Source organism: Alligator mississippiensis, chromosome 2 (genome assembly GCF_030867095.1).
Source record: "Alligator mississippiensis isolate rAllMis1 chromosome 2, rAllMis1, whole genome shotgun sequence".
NCBI lineage: Eukaryota > Metazoa > Chordata > Crocodylia > Alligatoridae > Alligator > Alligator mississippiensis.
In genome coordinates this window covers 101,326,530-101,347,137 of record NC_081825.1, presented here as the reverse complement: position 1 = coordinate 101,347,137, position 20,608 = coordinate 101,326,530, and the positions used below count along the sequence as shown (strand labels likewise).

At 39.6% G+C, this 20,608-nt stretch overlaps 1 protein-coding gene across 4 annotated transcripts in view; it reads right to left on the bottom strand.

The window, feature by feature from the left end:
• Nucleotides 1-1,781: 1,781 nt before the first annotated feature.
• OTUD4 (OTU deubiquitinase 4) overlaps nt 1,782-20,608 on the bottom strand; it is a 62,390-nt gene continuing 43,563 nt past the window's right edge. For 3 of the 4 annotated variants that reach the window (XM_059722010.1, XM_019495543.2, XM_014608568.3), the window contains 7 exons: nt 19,404-19,515; nt 15,891-15,946; nt 15,246-15,329; nt 13,880-14,018; nt 13,020-13,283; nt 12,205-12,245; nt 1,782-8,004 (listed from right to left, as the gene is read on the bottom strand). In XM_059722010.1, coding sequence (XP_059577993.1) covers nt 6,757-8,004; nt 12,205-12,245; nt 13,020-13,283; nt 13,880-14,018; nt 15,246-15,329; nt 15,891-15,946; nt 19,404-19,515 — 1,944 coding nt within the window. In that variant the 3' untranslated portion in view covers nt 1,782-6,756. The remainder of the gene's footprint in view (nt 8,005-12,204; nt 12,246-13,019; nt 13,284-13,879; nt 14,019-15,245; nt 15,330-15,890; nt 15,947-19,403; nt 19,516-20,608) is intronic. The other variant, XM_006262738.4, reaches the window with a different exon arrangement.

Genomic DNA, 20,608 nt, shown 5'->3' with positions numbered 1-20,608 from the left:
AGGCACTGAACATCAAGGCAAGCAGATCTAGTAGATAGATAGTACCCCCTGTCCCTCTCTTTAGAGATGTATTGATACTGGTGTCCATTACAGCAAGCAAAGCCTATCAGCAGTGAATGTACATAAAGATGTGAAGAATGCCTAAGAGCTTGTGGGGTGCACACCTATACTACCTCCAATAGTATTTCCAGAAAATCAGCTATGTATTTGAACTGGCATAGGCTGTTCTTCTGTCAGTTTTTTTCAAGTAATCCCTTGAGGTTCATGGACTACACAATATCCTAATTCCCTGGAAAGGTACAAGTGATATTCCAGTAGTAGTAGATGGTAGTGTAGACTGTAGACACAAGGGTAAGTTGCATGAAAGGGCCAGGAAGATGGGTGCCTGCCAGTCCAATCTACATGCCATACCACTCCCAGCTCAGGCTCAAAAGAATAAAGGGTCATCAGGAGAACAGGTGGGGGAATCCTTTCCCGTTAGCAATTTAAGAATGAAAAAAGCACTGGGGGGTTAAATGCAAAGCCTGGCATGCTCATGGTAATTGATGGGGCAGTACCCTCTAGGTGGTAACCACTGGTAGTGTGAAGGATGTCACCTGAGACCACGTATTCAAGTACTACAGAAAATTGGTGCTGTAAGGCTTGTTAGATGTGGATGGTACCACAACATGCTGCCCCAAATTGAGCAATGCCAAAGTAACTGGTTACACTATAGCTGGCTCTGAGGCACATGAAGTTGGTTGGACGTGGAGTCTCTTTGTACTAGTGTTAGTTTATTATGAAAACACTGCTTTATTTCTGGTGGTGCACTCGTTTGTAGTCCTGAGAGTTCCCAGCAGGTATCAGCCCCTACTTTTCCCATAAAATAAAGCCAGATATCAGAGCACTTTCATTGGGAGTTGGTCTAGGGTATTCTGCAAGGAGTACACTAAGATTAGGAGCAATTTATCAAAAGTTAAATTAAGGCAGTGGCAGCATAAAGTTCTTTCATACTAGTCCACGTTAACAAAAAATGTTATCTGCCAAAACTCACTAGTGGGCGTTGCAACCTCTTCAAGAGGGGCAGTACTTAAAACAGGATAACTTGAGATCTGGTATTTCAAGCCTGTCAGAGTAAGAAACTCCCAGTTGTTGCTATATGAACTATTCTAGTATCCTACTGCTAGTGTATAATTTTCATACGATATCTGGTAAGAATCTTGATAATGGAAGCAATGTTTAATAGTAAAGTTTGGGGAGAAGAGAGCATTTCAGTCTGCCCCCAACCAAATACAGGACAAACCTGTAAGAAGATGGGGGAGAAGGTAGGTAAATTCTTCTAGTTAAAGGCACAGTCTAGCAGTATTATCATGGCCTTCAAAAGATTTCAGGCTTTGGATTGCAGTGAGAATAGTATTTACAAATTTTATTTTCAAAATATTAAACACATTAATATATCAATTTGGGAAGTATTGGTCAAAACTTTTTTAGACTCTGCTACAACAAAGCACCACTATTCAGCCTGTGAAATAAATGGAACTCATTAAATGCTATCCTGAATCAGGTAGTTAAATACATAAGAGATTCATAATCGAATTTACCAGCAAGGCCGAATGATTTAACTATAAAAGAAGATCCTGTCAGTCTTTCTTTTCTGGTTTTCTTTATCTAACCAACTTAAAGGAAGAGTTTATAGAGGTTAGTTAACTTGGTTACCAGAGAGTCTGCCAGGCAGAACAACCACATAGTTCAGTAATACATACAGCTGTATATAGGGTTTTAGAAGACTAGAGTCAAGGTAGTTAAAGACAAAATGTTTTAATATTTTTTTTTTTTATATACACAATGCAGCATCACACCAGAGGCATTAAATATTTTATACATTCAGATACTTTCAAAACACTTCTTGACTACAAAATATAGAACATAGAAAAAGACTATTGAATATAATATGTACAAAAGTGATATGATAGCATAATTTCAAACCTTTCAAGAGGTGTATTGTTACACATAACTTCACATATTCATCAACTGTACTCAGTGTAAAGCCAGATTTAACATTGCCAAGTTCTGTCATTCAAGTAGTTTCAACCAAAAATGGTGTTTGCAGCATTAGGACATGCATGTCTCTCCTACAATACCGTGTATATATTGCTCAAAGTGATGCCATTGTGTGAGGTATGGAATGCCTCCTGGCTTGAATGGGAGCTGAGGAGGATCAGCATCTTTAAAGGCCTGTCTTGCAGGCTGTTCCAGAACTGTGTGTGGGGTCAGAGGGAAAGGTGTTAAAACAAGCTTATCTAGCTAGATAAAAAAATAAGATGCACTGAATTGAAAGACTTTACTTATACATTGCTTGACTTGCTTGGACAAGGGAAAAAACAAGCAGTTAGGCTTTAGGTACATAGTGGCTCACCCCTGAAACAAACTCAGGACAGATATAATAGACCATAGATCCACTAACTTGACCAGTACAGGTTGCCTTAACCAAAAAGAAAAATAGTCACCTTTAAGAACTGAAGACAGCTGCTCAAATATTCTGTTGAAGTTCACTGCTTAAGTTTTCAATTGGCTAAAGTAATTTCTGAACTGTTTTCAGCCAATTTTGTTGAGCTTGCTGCCACACATGCTTTAACTTTTTACACTGTTGTTTTTATCCAACTGTATCAATTGTTGGTTTACACAAGAAAATACTTTCTCAAGTAAACCAGTAAAAAGAGAAGGAAGTAACAGAAATATGTGATGTAGAAGATAGCTAAAACAGAATGCCAATTATGGCTGCCAGGACAGGACAGTAAACTAGGGATTCTAGCATTGCTGCAACTGCAGTGTTAGCAACCGTAGGAATTCAAAGAAAGACAGGGACAATGAGAATAGGACATAGTAGAAACCACCTGCTGGGCTGGAAAATATCTAGAGATTAAAGTGTGAATTGTACCACGTGACATCATGAGTGTGTGTAGGCCTTGGCTCCTACAGGAAGCTGCCTGTAGAGCTTAAATAACTATTGTTGTGCCCAAGGGAGACGTGCAGTGAAAGAGCAGATTGTCCCCAGAAGCATGGGCCTATTAGCAATGAAGTATAATAGTACTAAGAGAGGGAAAGGCACAAAATGAAGATCAAAGCAAGAATGCAATTCAAGCTATGCAAGTCTTTGTTTAGGAACAGACTCCTGTCCTTTGGTCAAGAAAAAAAGCAATTATTTGAAAGTTATACTTAAGGCTTTCTGATTAGGTGACATTTAAGATAATTTTTCTTGTCCAGATTAAGTCAAACTTCCTCTGATATTGAAGCTGCTTCCTTGAAGAAATACTTAAAGGTACTTTTCACCTGCAGCTTTAAAAAGTATGTTTTGTAGATGGAGAACCTGCAGTCAAGTTACTAGATAATAGACAATGTTGTTTCCCAGGTCTTGCGCCCTACTGTGCAGCACATGGCCTCCCTCTTTAAAAAGGCCAAAATAAGTCTATTCTAATCCCAGTGTTTTTATACAAAATAAAGCCACAAAAGATGAGAAGGTAGCAACTTCAACATTAACTTTTTATCAAAGTCTTTAACTGAAAATGCTATTTCTAAAATGTCTCAACATAAAATTCAACTTTCAGACACCAGAACAAAAAAAAAAGCCAACTTGGAAAGTTACTGACCCATAGTAGTCCACACAAAGTAGCTTTTCAGCTATATTTATACTTTTAAAATAAGTAAGAGTTCAGCATCTCCTTTGGTGAACATTTACCTGCTGTTACTACCTGCATACGGAAAAGCTATCAAATGCAACCTACAAAGACAATAGAGCTTGCTCCCCTTTTCTTGGAGTCCTTAAGGATATGAATATTTTATTCCAGTTTTGTTTTTCAGTTAGAAATAAGTTTAGAAAAACACCACAGTCAGGCCTGGTGTATACAGTGAGCACTTGCTCATATAGCTTCAAATGACATAATGGCAACTTTTGTTGGTCTAAACTGAATTACCTTTGCCAGGGCTTCTGCCAAGATGACTGTCAGGAGCATAAAAATTGCACTCCTAACATTAGTGTAGGCATGTCTAAGACTTGCCAATATAGACCAGGTTTTAAGAGACAAAAAGCTGGAAGGTGTCAGAGTCAAGGGTGAAAGCTGAGGAAATAATTTTTAGACTTCAACTCTGGGCCTTCTGTTTGTTAATTCCTGTTTATTTTGAAGACTAAAATTTTAAATGAGACATGACTAAGTTTCACTTCTCTTGTATCTTTGATTAAGCTGATATGCCTGCACTCAACAAGGCACTTAAAGCACATGCTAAACATTCAGAGTAGCCACCTTGACTAATTGGATTCATATGCTTGAAAACCATGATCAACCAGGGCAGTAGAGCTGGCAAGCAATCTTAGACCTTCCTTTCCTCAAATCTTCCAACCAGGCAAGAGTAGACCGACCTTAACCCTCCCCCAACCTTTCCAAATAATGGGGGGGAAAAAGAGAAGCAAGGTCAGGGGTGGGGGAAGCCTCCAACTATCACACGTTTCAGATGTCAAACCATCCTAGATGGTTACCAAAGTAAGGGACAGGCTCAGTCTTTTGCAGGTAACCTTTGAAAGGGGGAAAAAAAAAAAAGAACAAAAACCACGTAGCAGTACACTTCACAATTCACCAACATGCTCCTGTTTTTATCATTCCCTGAGGAAAAAGTCTAGAAAGAGCACTTTCTGACTTGAGATAAAGAATAGCAGTCCATAAGAACTAGATGAGGAAGTGTTTAGTCTAATGCCCATTCAATGTGCAGGAAAAACTACCATGACATTAGATAGGGCTCACAGCACAGCAGTCTAAAGAGCAAAACAGCTACAGACTATGAAGAAGAAGCTTCCTTAATGAATAAGGCTAAGCTTCTACTCATAATTGCTGAATGTGAATAAAGTTTAAAAGCATAGTTAGTATATACCCTTTCAGCATGTTAGTTTTCAATAGCAACTCTACAGGGTAAGGCTAAATTTCGTTCTAAAAAGATTTTTTTTCTCCACTCAAATAGGTTGGTCTTTTTCAGGTAAAAAGAGAACAACCCTTAGAAATCACTATGAATACTAATTTGCATATATTATTTTGTAAAGTGCCTAAACGCTAATTGCTGTTCAGTGGTCACTTCGCAAGTTCAGCTTTGTAGCAGAACTCAGCAGCTGACAATACAATGGCAATCCACTAAATTCTGCTGATACATACCATTTGTAGTTAGCAACGGAACCAGAAGACTAATCTGACAAATGTTATTACACCAGTGGTTAAAAATATATAAATATAATTTAGAAAGAAAGTGAAAGGAGAAACATTTATTTTTAATTGGGCGTTTTATACATGGCATGCATCTGAAAAGAATTACTTTGTCACAACTATCACTCAAGTTTCCTGATCAAAGGTATACAATCTCAGACATGAATAAAAGGGCACCATCACCTTATACACTGGTATATACAGAGATATAAAAATATACACAATGGTTAATTTTACAAAGCAACAGAGCTGAGTGGATATTGTGCACACTGCACTGTCTGCGTTTGGATAGCTGAATTCCAAACAGCAAACAATCAGAAACTGCAGCCATCATCATCTTTAGAGGTCCGAAGACACAGCAATCAGAATTTTGACACACAGTGAAAAAATATAAGGCAAAAGCCACTTTCTTCTAAACTCTAGGGAATATATATTGTGAAAGTACACCTATCTTGTTTTAAAAAGTAGTTCCAGCAATGAGTTGTACATGCAAAGCATAACAGATTTGCATCATAGTGCAACAAGAACAAAAAGCTGAATAGCATTTAATACAAACTTAAAAAAAGGTAACATGTATTTTATGCATCTCTCAAAATATTTTAGGATTTGTCAGTGCATTAGTGTTAAAGTGGCATAAAAAAACCTTCTGCTATTAACAGATGCAGAATTATTTTGGAAATGCATAGCATCTACATTTTTATTGTCTTTGTAATTAGTTTGTTGGCATAGGCACCATTCTAGTCACGCCAGCATTACGAATTCTTGGTGGAAACAGCCATTCCATTGAATTTCCTATCAATTCACACACAGCTACTCTTGACTGCTTACTTCTATTTTGATTTCAACAAAAGCTTTTTAAAATTCAAAAATATACCCTATGAATATTAAAAGAACTATATACAACATACCTAAGACACAAGGTTAGCTGGCTGCCATACATGTAATGCATTAAAGAGAAAACATTCAAGTTTGACAGATTTTGAGATGAAAGGCCTTTGGGTTGGAAGCATGTCAAAGACAACAGTGCGGTAGGCTGAGAATTCCTTTAGCTCAGTTTAAAACTAAGGCATTTTATGATAAAATACACATTTATATTTGGTGCAATGTTACTAATCAATTTAGACTCTAGGTCATGTCAAATGCTCTATTTCTGTCAATCTAGTAAATATTTTAAACCATCTTACTGTATCACAAGCTCACACCTTTGGGGGCAGGGGAAAAAGTACAATGCTAAACCTATACTGTTTTTATAGTTTAAATAATAGCCTTATTTTCTACTTTTCAGATACTAATAAAAAATTCTAAACCAAAACAAACTTTTAAGTTGCTAAGAAACTAGATGTTCAGAGTTCGTTTCCCCCTAGGCCTCACTTCGAGCGTACCCTTAACTTAAAAACAAAACTAAACCCCACCCCCCCCAAAAAAGCAACAACTCACCGCACACTTGGGAAGATTTAGAAATCTCTACTTCAAACTAGTTTTTGCATTTGAAGCTCTCCAATAAGCATTCCTATAAACATTCCAGTAAGCATTCCTATATTTGATGTCCCCTCTGACCATCTCCCAGGGTTGCCCTCCTTTTATCATTCCTATATGGCCTCCCTCTAAAGTTTCGATGATACTGGTAACCTTCATCTCTGCCTCTGTTGGGTGGCCCTTTCCAGGCTTCCTCACCTCTTGGATATTGGTATCCTCCCCTGCTAGGATAGCCCCATTCATTTCTAGGCCTCCTGCCACCTCCGTAGGTCTGATTATAAAACTGCTTCGGTCTGCCACTTCTCAGCATATCAGACACTTCATGTTCATCTTCAGAGCTCTCTTCTTTTGTTCTCTGGGCCCTTTCTCCAGAACTGGTCTGTACGTTACCAGCAGTCTTGGGATCTCTGGCTTTGTCTGCTTTTTCCTTACGGCTGGGAACGGTACTTTTCAGTTCATTTTTTGATGGCTCCGATAACGATGGCGAAGCACTTGACATCACTGTCTGTCTCTCAACACCCTGTATTTGTGGAGAGCGGTTTGGTAATCCAGCCTTTGTTTGTTCAGCAGAAGCAGCAGTATATATTTGCTCCATCTTAGGCACCCTGGCTGAGGTTTCATTCAAGACATCACATTCACCGTGCACACTAGCCACAGGGGGTGGCACGGCATTGGAGCTACTGTCACTTTTAGTCTTCTGTAGCTGCTCCACAAAATTTGTTACAGGAACTGGGGAACTGCCTTCTTTAGCCAAATATAAGTTTTCTGAGGTGGTAGCAGTTGCCCCCTTGTCCTCAGGTGACATGACAACATTAGGTCTCACTACTGAATTTTCAATAAAACCTTGAAATGGGTACCCATACCAAAAATGAGGAAAGAAAGGAGAAGCTATTGGAACAGCTCCTAGAAACTGACTGTGTCCAAAGGGTGGTTGTGGGAACATATGTTTCCCTCTCAGTGAATCATCATAATCAGTATGAAGACCTTGCGCTGGATTCTCAGACTCTACACACACTGGTCCTTGACTTTCTGAAACCTGAGCTGTAGATATAAGCAGAGGCAGTGATGGAGACCTACTGTCAACCTGTGAACTCTGACCATTACATCTGGCCTCACTCTGCATAGGAAAGTGCCTGTTTGTCTGTGCAGTTTCACTTTCATTCGGAGTCAGCAGAGTCTCCTGGAACCAAGGGTTGTGTGGATATACAGGAACTGAAACATTTGGGTACATTCTACAAGCAGCTACGTAGGCCTGGTGCAGAGGGTACAAATAAGAATGTGGTGCCCACATGGGACAGCTGTATGCCTGTAAAATAAAGAACTGCTTCAGTCTACAGTATTAAAACAAATAAAAATACTGCACTAGAAGGAAGGCATTAGTTGAAACCTAGTAATTTTTTTCCAAGACAGAAATCTGAGAAATTTGTTGTTTTAGTCTCATTCTTATTTTTAAATGCGTTTCTCCCTGCTGCTGTGGGGAAAAAAAAGGTAAGAACTGGAAATAGATCAATGAATACGTTTTTAATGTTTAAATATAAACTTTTGGGATAATAAAGTGAGCTGTAACAATAGTTTCTATGGTCTCAGAACTAACTGTTCCATGAATAAGTCCACTCAAGGTAGACATGGACAGGCCGCCAAAAGTTTTAATCAGTGCCTCTGTGGCACAAGTCTGCATTAAGTCAAAATTTAATTCCCAGATCTGCCCTATTTGACTTGTGAGCAATTCTACTCTTGACCGGTAAGAAAGGATACTGATACTTAACTATTAAAGAGACATCCCTAAACTGATGGTAGATGCCAGGGATAGGATGACAGGATATAGCGCACTTTAGTCATACCTTGTTCACATGCTCTCTTTCTAAAGTAGGACTGTCCAACACATGGCCCACGGGCCACATCCAGCCCCTGAGGGATTAGCATGTGGTTGCTCGTCCAGGTGCCACTCCCTCTACCACTGTCCTGCTGCTGTTGCCACCCTAGTCTCCAGGGTTCCCCTCCCTTCTCCAGCTTCTGCTTCCTGCCCCTGCCCTCTGGAGATGGGGTGGCCCAGTACACACCCCATGGAGCTGAAGGAGCCCATGGCTGTGGGGTTCAGAGGGACCACATGGCATTATTTGGGGCTGCTGGTGTGTTGCAGTGGGGGCAGGGTGCAAGGGAGGGAAAGGTGTAGCCTCCTGATCACTCAGAAGTTGGACAACTATAGTCTAAAACATCTACTGCTGCTGTCAGAGACAGATACTGGGCTTGATGGTCCGCTGGTCTGACCCAATACGACATGTATGTTCTTATGACCAGTAGATGGTGCTGAAAGACAGGGTGACAGACTTCACCAGGGATCACAATACTGTCAGTGCACATCATAATCCAAAAGAGAGTCAGGAAATATTTAGATCTATGAAATGAATACATTTTTTCTTAACACAGCATGATGCTAATAACCTGATAATTTCCTGAAAATTAAACTGGATGTTGATCAACTATAAAACTTACCAACACTGACTTTTCATTTTTTAATTGGAGCTGGACATATTTTTTCACCTTTAATTAACTCCTCCACACTCAAACCATTGCATTCTGTAACTGAAGGGTCCCAAGCTTGAGTTCAGAGCATATTTTATAGTGAAATTTAAAATTTTAACAGGGATGGGTGCAGGATGGAAAAAAAAAAAATGATAGAAACTACAATGTCATGGTGTCGCTCTAGACGACACAACTATTTAAACTATTTAAGGTTAGGAGCGCATGCTGTTAATTAAAAACTTCAAATCTGACTAGATGCCAAAAATATGCCAGCATACAATTATACCATGTCAGTGGTACTAGTAAAATAGTCTGTGTGAACACTTACTCCAAAATTATTAATTTCTTCCAGTTTGCCTATACTTAAGTAACATATTTCCACATCAAATTAGTATTCAATAGGTCAAGAACATTTTATGTGGAATGTATATGGTCATAATAAAAATAGGAGCCAATTCAGCTCAATGGAAGTACTCCTACTAAAGCATCCTAGTGTTTATAGGTATCAACAAGATGAACCCGGTTTTTGGCTGCTTGCAGATGTTAAAAAAAAAAAAACAACAAAAAATAGCACTTTTCAGTAAGCCCAATGCATGCCTAAGAGGCAGCGCGTTAATTGGATCTGGCTCACCCACTGTTTGTATAGATCAGGAGCTTTAGTGGGGCTCTTTTGGCGCTTTCATATAATAGCTGATTGGCTCAGATTTAGATAAAAGCACCAAAAAGTCCCACTGAAGCACCCTATCTATACAGATGCTGTGAAACCAGGAAGCACTAACATGTTGCTTCTTCGGTAAAGCATGGTTTTTTGGGGTTGTTGGGGTTTTTTTAAAACGTCTGCAAGCAGTCTTTATGAACAGACACTACACTTTTGAAACTTATTACTTAGCCCATACAGAGTTTTGTTAGATTTTCTTAACATATGCATTTCCAGATTTTCAAAATGCTTCATCTTCTCTTTAATAATCTTCACTCTGAACACCTTTTATGTTTCCAATAGTTGTTTTCAGATAACTATAGCCCTGATCCCAATTCATGCTATGCTAATACAAGGTCAACTATTTTCTCATAAAGGTATGTTTTATCCTTAAATTATTAAATGTGTTTACATCCTTAACTCCATCTAAGTGAAGCAGTATGGAAACAAGAACCAAGATACAACACCTAGAGAAAAACCTAAATCTTCAGTCATTTGGTTCCCTTTTAAAGTTCAATGTCAAATGACTGGCAATTCTTACTTCACCAGGGTTTCACTTCCTATATACACCTTTTACAATCTGCTCTGCATGCTTGCTCTCATTAAAAATCTTTGAAATACATACACTATACTGAATGTAAAATCTGATGGGGGAAAAATTACAAAACATAAAATAAAGAATTATTAAGTCAGTGTGGAGGACCTGAACCCCTCTGAAATGATGGTTTATCTTTATTTGAGGTTTATTTCTATTAGATATTTAATTTTGGGGTCTCCACCAAAATCTGCCGTGGATGGATACCTTTCACTTCATGGTTTGCTGCAGGTGTGGATGGTTTCATAGATTTTAGGGTTGGAAGGGACCTATTGGATCGAGTCTGAGCCCCTGCCCTGGGCAGAAGAGTGCTGGGGTCATGACCTCAGCCAGGCATTTGTCCAATCTCCTCTTAAATACCTCCAAGGAAGGGGACAGCACCACCTCCCCTGGAAGCGTATTCCATATTTTGGCAACCCTTACTGTAACAAACTTTTTCCTGATGTCCAATCTAGATTTGCTCTACTTCAGTTTTTGACCATTGTTTCTAGTTACCCCGATAGGCATCCTGGTAAATATCGTATCCCCTATTTCCTGCTGTCCCCCCCACTGAGTTTGTAGACAACCACAAGATCACCCCTCAGCCTTCTCTTGCAGAGGCTAAAGAGATTCAGGTCCCTCAATCATCCTTGCAGGGTTTTTCCTGTAAGCCTTGTTGCAAGCCAAGATCGTAATGTTCAGATTTTAAATAAGTTTGATAAACCACATCAAGATTCCCATTAAAAAAGTGAAGAGGTGGAACCTTAAATATTAGTTCTGTGCATTCAAATCTTAGTCACTAATATCTTCTGAACATACATCACCTAAAATGTTTAGGACATACTGTATTTTATTTACACCACACCAACACCTTCTTACTCAACACCCTTTTCTCCCCACTTCTCAGAACACCTACTAACCACTTTTCCACTTCCAATTTGTGAAAAAGATTATCCATTTATGGAAAGCAAATCTCAGCTTTAGTTACAGCTGGAATAGAACAAAAGTAAAATAATGTAGTATCATGAACAAGTTAAAAGGTTTTGGATGGATTTTGGTTTTTGTAAACAAAAATTCTGCAAGCCCTCTAGCCTAAGAAATAGCATTGTATAGACAAGCAGTAATGTAAGTTGCCCTCTGTGTTCTGACGATTTGTCTCAGATGCTTCTAGGAGTCACAGGACAGCTCTACATCCATGGTCCGTTCAATTTTCCAACTAGCTAGCAACAAAATCATTACGTCTCATGACTGGTTTCTGCTACTAGGCAATATGGGCTAGTGGCTAGGGTACTGGACAGGGACTGGTCAGATCTGCATTCTATTCCTGGCCTAACAGATAACTTTGGCAACTCTTCAAGCCTCAGTTCCCTATATCTGTAAAGAGGGGAATAACAATACTGTCATCCTATGTAAAGGATTTTGAGAACTATAAATGAAAGGCAGTATAATAACCACATATTATTATGGACATATTAAAATAGAAAGTATGAGCCAAACAACCATAAGATGGTAATAATTTTAGTCACTTTTGATTTGGGCTGGATTTCAGCAACCTAGAGGCTAAAATGGATCCAAATCCCCAAGTCATTCGATCCCTGTAAAACTGCAAAAACTGCTATTATTAACTCAAATTTTTGCTTCTTCCCTCTATTAAATTACCATTTTTTGAATGCAGAAAGGATAATCCCACCAATAGAAATCTGGATATTTACCTTTATACCAAGATTGAAGAAAAATCGAAGAATACTTTTATCTAGGAAAAAACATCATGAATCAATTAAAACCTTAAAAAGGACATTGCACACACTTCCCTCCCCTGATAAATCAGGTCTCATCTTTGGTGGTTTTCAGCCACAGGTTGCAATGGACAATTTCAATTTCAGCATTTAAACCACTACTGCAGCCTGCTAGTTTGACTTCCTTGGGACTGATGCAAGTGATTGGGAACTCTACTGCAGTTTTAAATTTCAGTTTTAATAGAACTACTTCCCAGTTTCTGGATTAGCAGAGAATGTTCACTAAATGAACTCTCTATGTTCTCTATGAACTTGTTTTCTTCTGAGGATGCCACAACATTTTCCCAAGCCAATAAGGAAACTGCTGAGCAAACTTCGAAATTTTTATTAAAGTAACATGAAATTCCACCTGCTACTTTCACTGTTGTAAAAGGGCACATACAGATGTCTGGTCAAAGAAACCTCTAAAAAAGATAAAACTACATATGATCAGAAATTTGGTGAAATTGATGTCGTAAATAAAGAACTGTGAAAAAGGTTCACAATAGGATTGTCATCATTTTAAATAACTGCCACGTTGGCAATGAAAGCTAAGGATGCACACAAGTTATTTAAAAAAGAAACGAGTTCTAACACAACAATTATTAAAACAGTTGACATAACTTAATCAATATATTAAGGAACTCCTTCCATTCTACTTCATCCAGATGTTATGTTCTTAAACAAAGATCGTCCATGGTGGGGACAGAAAAGGAAGAGCAAGATCTAAATTTATAAAAAGTGTTTCTTACCCTTAGGCAGATCAGTACTGCATAGGGAGTAAGGTGGTGCAATGGCTCTCTCTCCCTTTTCATTAAAAGGGAATCCAGGGTACAGTGGGTCCTGATAAGGATTCAGTGTCTGAGGCAAAGGCATTAAAGGCTGGTTAACCGCTTGAACAGACACAGGAACTCCGGCAACTGGAGCAGGTGTTACCTGAGCCTGGGATACAACGGAATCGGGCCCCGTTGTCGGAGGCGGCATCAATGACGAAACAGGCATTTGGCCTGGAATACCTAGAACAAAGGAAAACATGAAAGAAACAAACATCTAACTCGGGCAAAGGATATTAACAAAAGCTAGAGAGAGCAAAGGATCAAGAATATAAACGGTAATATTTTTGGTTATAAGGAAATAGCTCTACATTTAAAAAAATGAAATTGAGTGAAGGAAAATTTAGGCAAAACAACCTTCAAAAAGTGGAAAAGTCTTTTCTAAAAGAATTAAAGAAAACCCATCATTTCAGTTATTAAAAACAACACTCCCCGCCCCACCTTATAGGAGGAGACCAGAGATATTTGAATCTTAGAGCTCAATCTCTAAATGACCCAGTCTGGAATTAATTAAAAAAAACCTTGTTTTCACCCCTTAAGAATGAAAGGGTCATAACAAACAGTTTTAATTAGCAATGACACACATTTATAAAACAAGAATGGGAGCCTTTCAAACAAAGCCTAAGGGAGCTGAGTATCTAATTCCCTTAGGTTGTCAATTTTTCAAAGTGCTGTCGAGAGCCAGTCGCAAATCACTTCACAACCCAATTGATTAATGTAAATTTAATACAGTACAAGATTGAGCCTATTTCATAATTCTAAATATTTTTCCTTCAAACCTGTTGGCCCATAAGTCGTTGGCTCATTTGGCCAAGCTGGCACAATGGCTGGAAGAGAAGGCACTGTGGGAAGCAAATGCACATCAGAGAAGACTGGAGAGGCAGCTGGATTTACACATGGTAAGTGTTCTGTTAGTCTCTATAAAATTAAAGAGACAACGGGAAGTTAGTGGAGCTCACTGATGACATTTGGAACAACATCCTAAATTCTATCGACAAACATTTGACAATTTCAGGTACACAGGCCACTGACCCAATAGAGGAACACCTTATAGTAACATTATCTCAAAAGACTACATACAAGAGAGGAGAACCCTTATTTTGCAGCCAGTACTGGTTTTACATGAAGCTCTCCCTCTGAAGATAATTTAAGGCAGAGGTGCTCAACCCTCCAAGCCCATGGTCAAAACGCAGCCTGCAGAGCCATAGCATCTAGCCCATAGGGCTCCCCACAGGTCAAAAAATGTGGAGGTGGGGGAGCAGTGGCAATAACACTGTCACCCCTCCCGCTGCCAAATTCCAAAACTCTGCACAGCCAAGTCAGAGCCAAAGTAGCCCCATCACATCCTCCACAAAGTCAGGTTGAAGCCCCATTGCACACCACCCTCCCTGCCCCCAGATGCTAGATGAGGACCACCAGCCAGATTTGGCCTATAGACAGACCAGGCACTGGCCATTCAGCCTGCTGGGCAAAAAGGCACCACTAGTTTAAGGCATATGAGTATGCCTATGTGAGAAAAAAGCTTGCACCAACACTGTCCAGGATGTACTCATACTTCTGGTTAAACAAGGAGTCTGTCTCCAGAATCATCAATCTACCAACTTCCATAATCACTAAACTATTTTCCCTGCGCCCCCATCTCAAAAAAGAAAAGCCATTGTCTAAATAAAGCAAAACAGTGCTGATTAGATATTCAGCATATATGAGACTGTGCTAAAATACTAGAAAAATCAGAAAACAGCAGCAGTCTTGAAGCTTGTGAGTACTACCAAAATACACATTTAAACAATATAGCTAATTTCCTAGACAAGGTACGGAAGAAAGGTAGAGGTGGGGGGGAAAAAAAGAAAAGGTTTAAATATTTTCACTTAAAATATTCAGTGTGAATTAACCCCTCAGTCACCCACTCAGAGTAGTAAACCTAAAATTAAATTATAAAGTTTTGGGGATGGAAACCATGTATTATTATTTATCATGATTTACTCTCAAAAAAAAAAAAAAAATTGGGGGATTTGGGTGTTACTAGAATACAAATATTTATTAGTAATAGATCTTCATTACACATGGCTGTGATGGTAAGGATAGATACACTTTGCCTTGGGCCTATTCAATGAAAAACCCAGAGGCTAGATAAACTTTTCTTACTTGTTCTGCTGGAGACAGAGATTGCGTCTTTGCTTGCTCTAAAGGAGGTGAAGCTTCTGGATATTTTTCATCTCCACCATTCCTCTAGAACAAAGTTAAAAATAAGGAAGAGTCAGACCTATTCTGATATTTTCTTTTATTTATTTTAACAAAGAAGCATTGAAACATTTTAAATACACAAGATGGAAAAAGGTGAACTACCACCATATACTAGTATGTTAACGTAACCTGATGTCTGTGGACAGACCACTGACAGCAGAACTAAAGGCAAATCAATTCTAGATCTAAAGTTGTGAGCCTCTATTCAAGCTACAAGATCAAAAGATGCTAGCATAACAGCATACATTACTGGTTCGATAGTAAATCATACAACAAATACATGGTTTACACTAGCAATGAGATCTGGTATCAGAAGTGCTCTGGTAGCCTAGATTGCCACACATTCCTATTTCAGAACAACCAATAAGGTAGAGGATCCAGGAACTGAGAATCAGACATGCCTCAAGTCTTATCTACCAACAGTTCAAAAGCAGCAGCAACGAATGCAGTTCCCTTTCAGCTTATTGCTTTATCCCATATTTTAATGCACTTACCAGAGAAAGAAAACAACTTAAAAATAGGATTGGTTTATTTATTTTAAATTACCTCAGATGAATTTGGCTCAAGCTTCTGAATTAAGCGCATCTGCCTGGATTCAGAGTCTGTAATACCAAAAGACATGATCTAGTAAATGCAGAATTACACCATGTATCACCTTCACAGCTTCAGCCAATACAAGTTTGTCTTTCAAACATTAAATCTTCCCACACATCATGATCCTCCAGCCTATGTTACTTCAAATCAGTAACAATTTGGAAATCAAGGGCAAGAAGACATGACTAAAATAAAAAGAGCCGATTGGAAAACAAGAATTCTGTTTCATAAAAAATGCTGAAGTTCAGAATTTGTTTTCATTCCATATTGGGCCAAAACTTTTCCAAGTCTCTTTTAAGAGACAAGAGGCATAAAAACACTGACTACTGAGTACACTGGGAATGTAAACCTTGGTCTCCCACATAACAAGCCAGTGCTCTAACTATCAAGCTCTACTAGCCATTTTAGGAGGCCTCTTCCCCCTCTCTGGTTTAGACTAAAACAAGGTAATTTAATAGTGTTAGTCTGAAGGCAGGGTAGACATATGCATCTTTATCAGGGTGGGCAAGATGCAGCCCGCCACGCCATTCTATCCAGCCCACAGGGCCCCCGCAAAATTTAGAAAATTAATATTTATCTGCCCCTGGCTACCTGTCATGTGGCCCTCGATGGCTTGCCAAAACTCAGTAAGCGGCCCTCTGCCCAAAATAACTGCCCGCCCCGATCTTTATAGACTAACTAAACAAGATGGAGCAAGCACAAGCTTTCGTGAACATGGGTTCACAAAAGCTTGTGGTCTCTATAAACTTAATTATACCAGAACTACATTCTAGACCAGAGAAATTGTCAAAAAATAGTTTTATCAAAGCAGATACATTTATAAAAAGATTTATATTTAATCAACTCTGTATTTTCTGACAAAAACAGTATTTTTACATAACAAAAAGGTAAAACAAAGCTTTAATGGTAACAATTTCTGAAGCATTCTAGACAAAAGGTTTAAACTTGATCTAATTCCTAAAGCATTAGTATATAGAGAAAAACTGTCTCGATATAATCTACCATACGAGAAGTTTTGATGGAAGCCTGTCAGTCCATAACAGAAGTTTGAGGGAAGCCTGTCTGGTCTACGGTGTGGCCAGGCAACCATTTCTGATCAACCACAAATCCACCTCTCCAGCCGTACTCAAGTGATACTCTATGCTATAAAACCTAAATAACTACTGCACAATGTATTTAAAAAAAAATCAGCCTATCCATAATCCAATCCCAGAACTCTGACAGGAGTCTCAAGATATTAATATGAAAACACAATTGGTTTCTACAGACAGCTTACATACAACATTTCAGACATAATGCAATGAAGAATGGTAACAAAAAGCAAAGAAGGGCTAGCAAAGGAAGGGACATGTGCAATGCAAATATGCAAAGTCTTATACACATAATGGTGTAGTAAAGCCCATATAGATATATTTGTTGGCTCATTCCTTAGGGGCATGACAGCAAAAGGTCCTTGGGGAAGGATGCAAATGAAAAAGAATAAAGGTCAGCTTTATGGAACATATCATGAAAGACATTCCAGCTAGGGGATAGGTGGTAGGGCTGTGTGAAACGGCACCATTCTGTTTCGACTTGTGTTTCTAGGTTTTGACGGAACAGCGTTTTGTTTCGAATTTTGTTTCGATTCAAAACTGCTGTTCCATTTAGTTTTGTCAAAACAGCATTACTGTTTTGACATTTCGCCCATAGGTTATAATGGGGATGCTCAAAACAGCCTCTCATCCAGCAGGCAGATGGGGATCCACAACCCCGGGAGGGATGCGGGGGCTGTGCCAGTTCTCCCGGGGTTGCAGGCCCCAATCTGCCTGCCAGATGAGGGAGGGAAGCTGGGTGCTGCCGCCTGGGACCAGGGAACTGGGCCCGATCGCTCAGTTCCCCTCCTCAGCCCTTCCCCAGCACAATCGTAGTGCATCCACCTGTTAATTCTGTGGAGAGGAAGAGGCGTGGGGGATCAAGGCCCCAGCAGATCAAGGACCCCGCACTAAGGGAGGAAGTGGGGCTGGGGCAGGAGCTACCCAGCCGGGGTGGGGTGCAGGACAGAATGGCTTGTCTGGGGGGTGAAGGGCGACTCCTGCACGGGGCAAGGGTAGGCTGCCGCTACACACTTGGGGCTAGGGCTAGCACCACCCTTTTTCCTATGGGAGCAGGGTGCCCGACAGCCACCCCAAAATTTACCATAGCACCCCATATCCCTCCTCCCAGTGCCACTGCTGCCTGCCCCAAGCACAGCCCTAGCCCAGCTCCTTGCCAGGAAGAAGCCAGCACTGCCCCTGTCCCCAAGCAAGCAGCCCACCCTCACCCACGCCGATCTGGGAGGCACATGCCCCCCATTTCTCCCTCAGGGGTGTGCGCAGCAGTAGGGACTGCCCCTCCTCCCACCATCCCCACCTCCCAGACAAGCTACTCGTGGCTCCAGGGCCTCAACCTGTCCTCCCCACGCCCCTTTCCTCCCCATACCCCAACAGACTTACCAGCCCGATGCTGCTCTCTAAGCTGCCGGGCTGCATATCAGTAAATCAGACTGGTATTGGCCAATACAGCTCGTTAATAATCAGCCATCAGCATCAGCCCAAAAAATCTTTATCAGTATACCCCTATAAAGTACCTTTCTTCATAGTTAGTGTCACATATAAGAAGGAACCCAAACATGAAGTAGCAAAGATGAAAGCTGGGGACATATTCAAAGTTTAAATATAATGAGACTGCCAGAGCTGAAAGAGAAGACTGGCAGCTGCATTTACCAAAAACTTGCCACCGCAAAATTAATTCCATCCCTAAAAAGCAGAGCTTAGTTCCCCCATTCTCTCTCCAAGAAATACCTAGCAGATAGCTATAAGGGCAGAGGAAACAGAAAAATATGTCTTATAGCCTCCTTTCTGGCACTTTTTAAATTAAAAAAACAAAAAAACTCTTTTGCAATTCTCCCTCATGAATATTTACCCCCAACTTTCTGCACCCTCTTACTCTTGTTAGTTAAAAAATTCTTTTACACCAAAGGCTTTTGCCCTCTTTTTGTCTTAGAAGGCTCCATAACAGCAAATTTCTTTAACTTTTCCTTATTGTCAGCTATTGCAATACTGACCTGATACTAATTTCAGTAGGATTCAGCACCTAATCACTCTTGTAGTCCTAGATAGGCTAGCTTTCAGCATTTACGTCCTGTTGTGTGCCCTCCTAGACAGTATGAAAGTTTTACAAGAGGTATCTGGCTCATAGCCAAATCTACCTATAAACCAGGAAAACATACCCCCCTCGCCCCCCCCATGTCCAAAGCACAAAACACAATGCATCTGACTCAGTCTCTAATGTCAAAATTACCCGTATTATACTTACTTGGGTATATAAATTACTGTTTAGGCACCTTGCCAACTTTGAAAATCCCACCCTGGTTAACTCAAAATGTAAGGGGTGTTTGTTTCCTTGTCTGTTTGAAATGATACATAAAAATTTCATTTTTACTACTACCTTTATCCTTCCGCTCTTCTACATCTGATCCCCACTTGCTGTTTCTTCCCTCACTGACAACTGGGAACTTTTTCTTGTTGAAAGTATCAGCAGTCTGTGTAGCAGACTGATTCTGAAGAGATGGGAAAAAGCAAAAATCAGTAGATTTATATAAAATACCAGTTTTAAGAATTTATAGAACACTATTTCCTCACATAACCTTGTGTTTCTATTTTAAAAGTCCGTCATCAGCAAAAGGCAGAGAAAAGCAGCAGATTTAGTATTCCAAATATGCTAGACAGGTAATGAACTTAGGTGGAACTTTAAGGATGGACCAGGGGATCTTATGTCAAAGTGAAGAGCTTGTATAATTAGTCCACATGAACAAATTCTGAGGCTTTGTTCTACTTTTAGAATTAGGATTTTCCACTCCAAAAACATCACGCTCCTCTATAATGTGACCAGTGGCATTACAGAACTAGCCATGAAGTCCAGAAACAGTGACTGCCTCCAGTCTAATCCTTCCCTAGGAAGTTCCAGAAGGTGGTCTTAAGTCCTGATTCTTCTCTCACTTACATGGATGCAAGGGAAGATTAACACCACTGAAGTGCTTAAAGCAGAACAAAATCAGACCCCCTTACTTAGAAAGTAAGTCATCTCCACAAAGACATGCGAGATCTCTCTCAAGCACCAGTCTCCTAACTATGATACATCTGTTGATACTTCACTCCAAATACCTCCCTTACAGGCAACCCCTGCTTAGCGCTCTTAATTGGTTCCTAAAAAACTGAGCGTTAAGCGAAACCAAAAGTATTTGATGACCCAAGATGGCGACCACAGTTGTTTTTAATGACCCATGATGTTGACCATGAGCATTATAATGAAACTCGCTGAGTGCTAAGGTAAATCGGGTATCAATTTAAAATGAGCGTTATAGCGCTAAGTGAAACAGCATTAAGCAGGGGCAACCTGTATTTCTGTTTTCTGCCTGACTGAAAATAAAAAAGTCACTTTTCAGAATGATATCCATTTAAAGAAAACAGCTTATTACCCAGCTTCTTCTCTCAAAACACACTCTGTATAAATACATACTTTGCAGAACTAACATAAGACAAGCTATGGGAGAAGGTACTGGATACAAATTCTGGCTTAGACATCAATAGAATAGTTTTAAACAAAGGACTAAATTCTTTCTTCAATTAAACTTATACAACTCTACTGAAAAT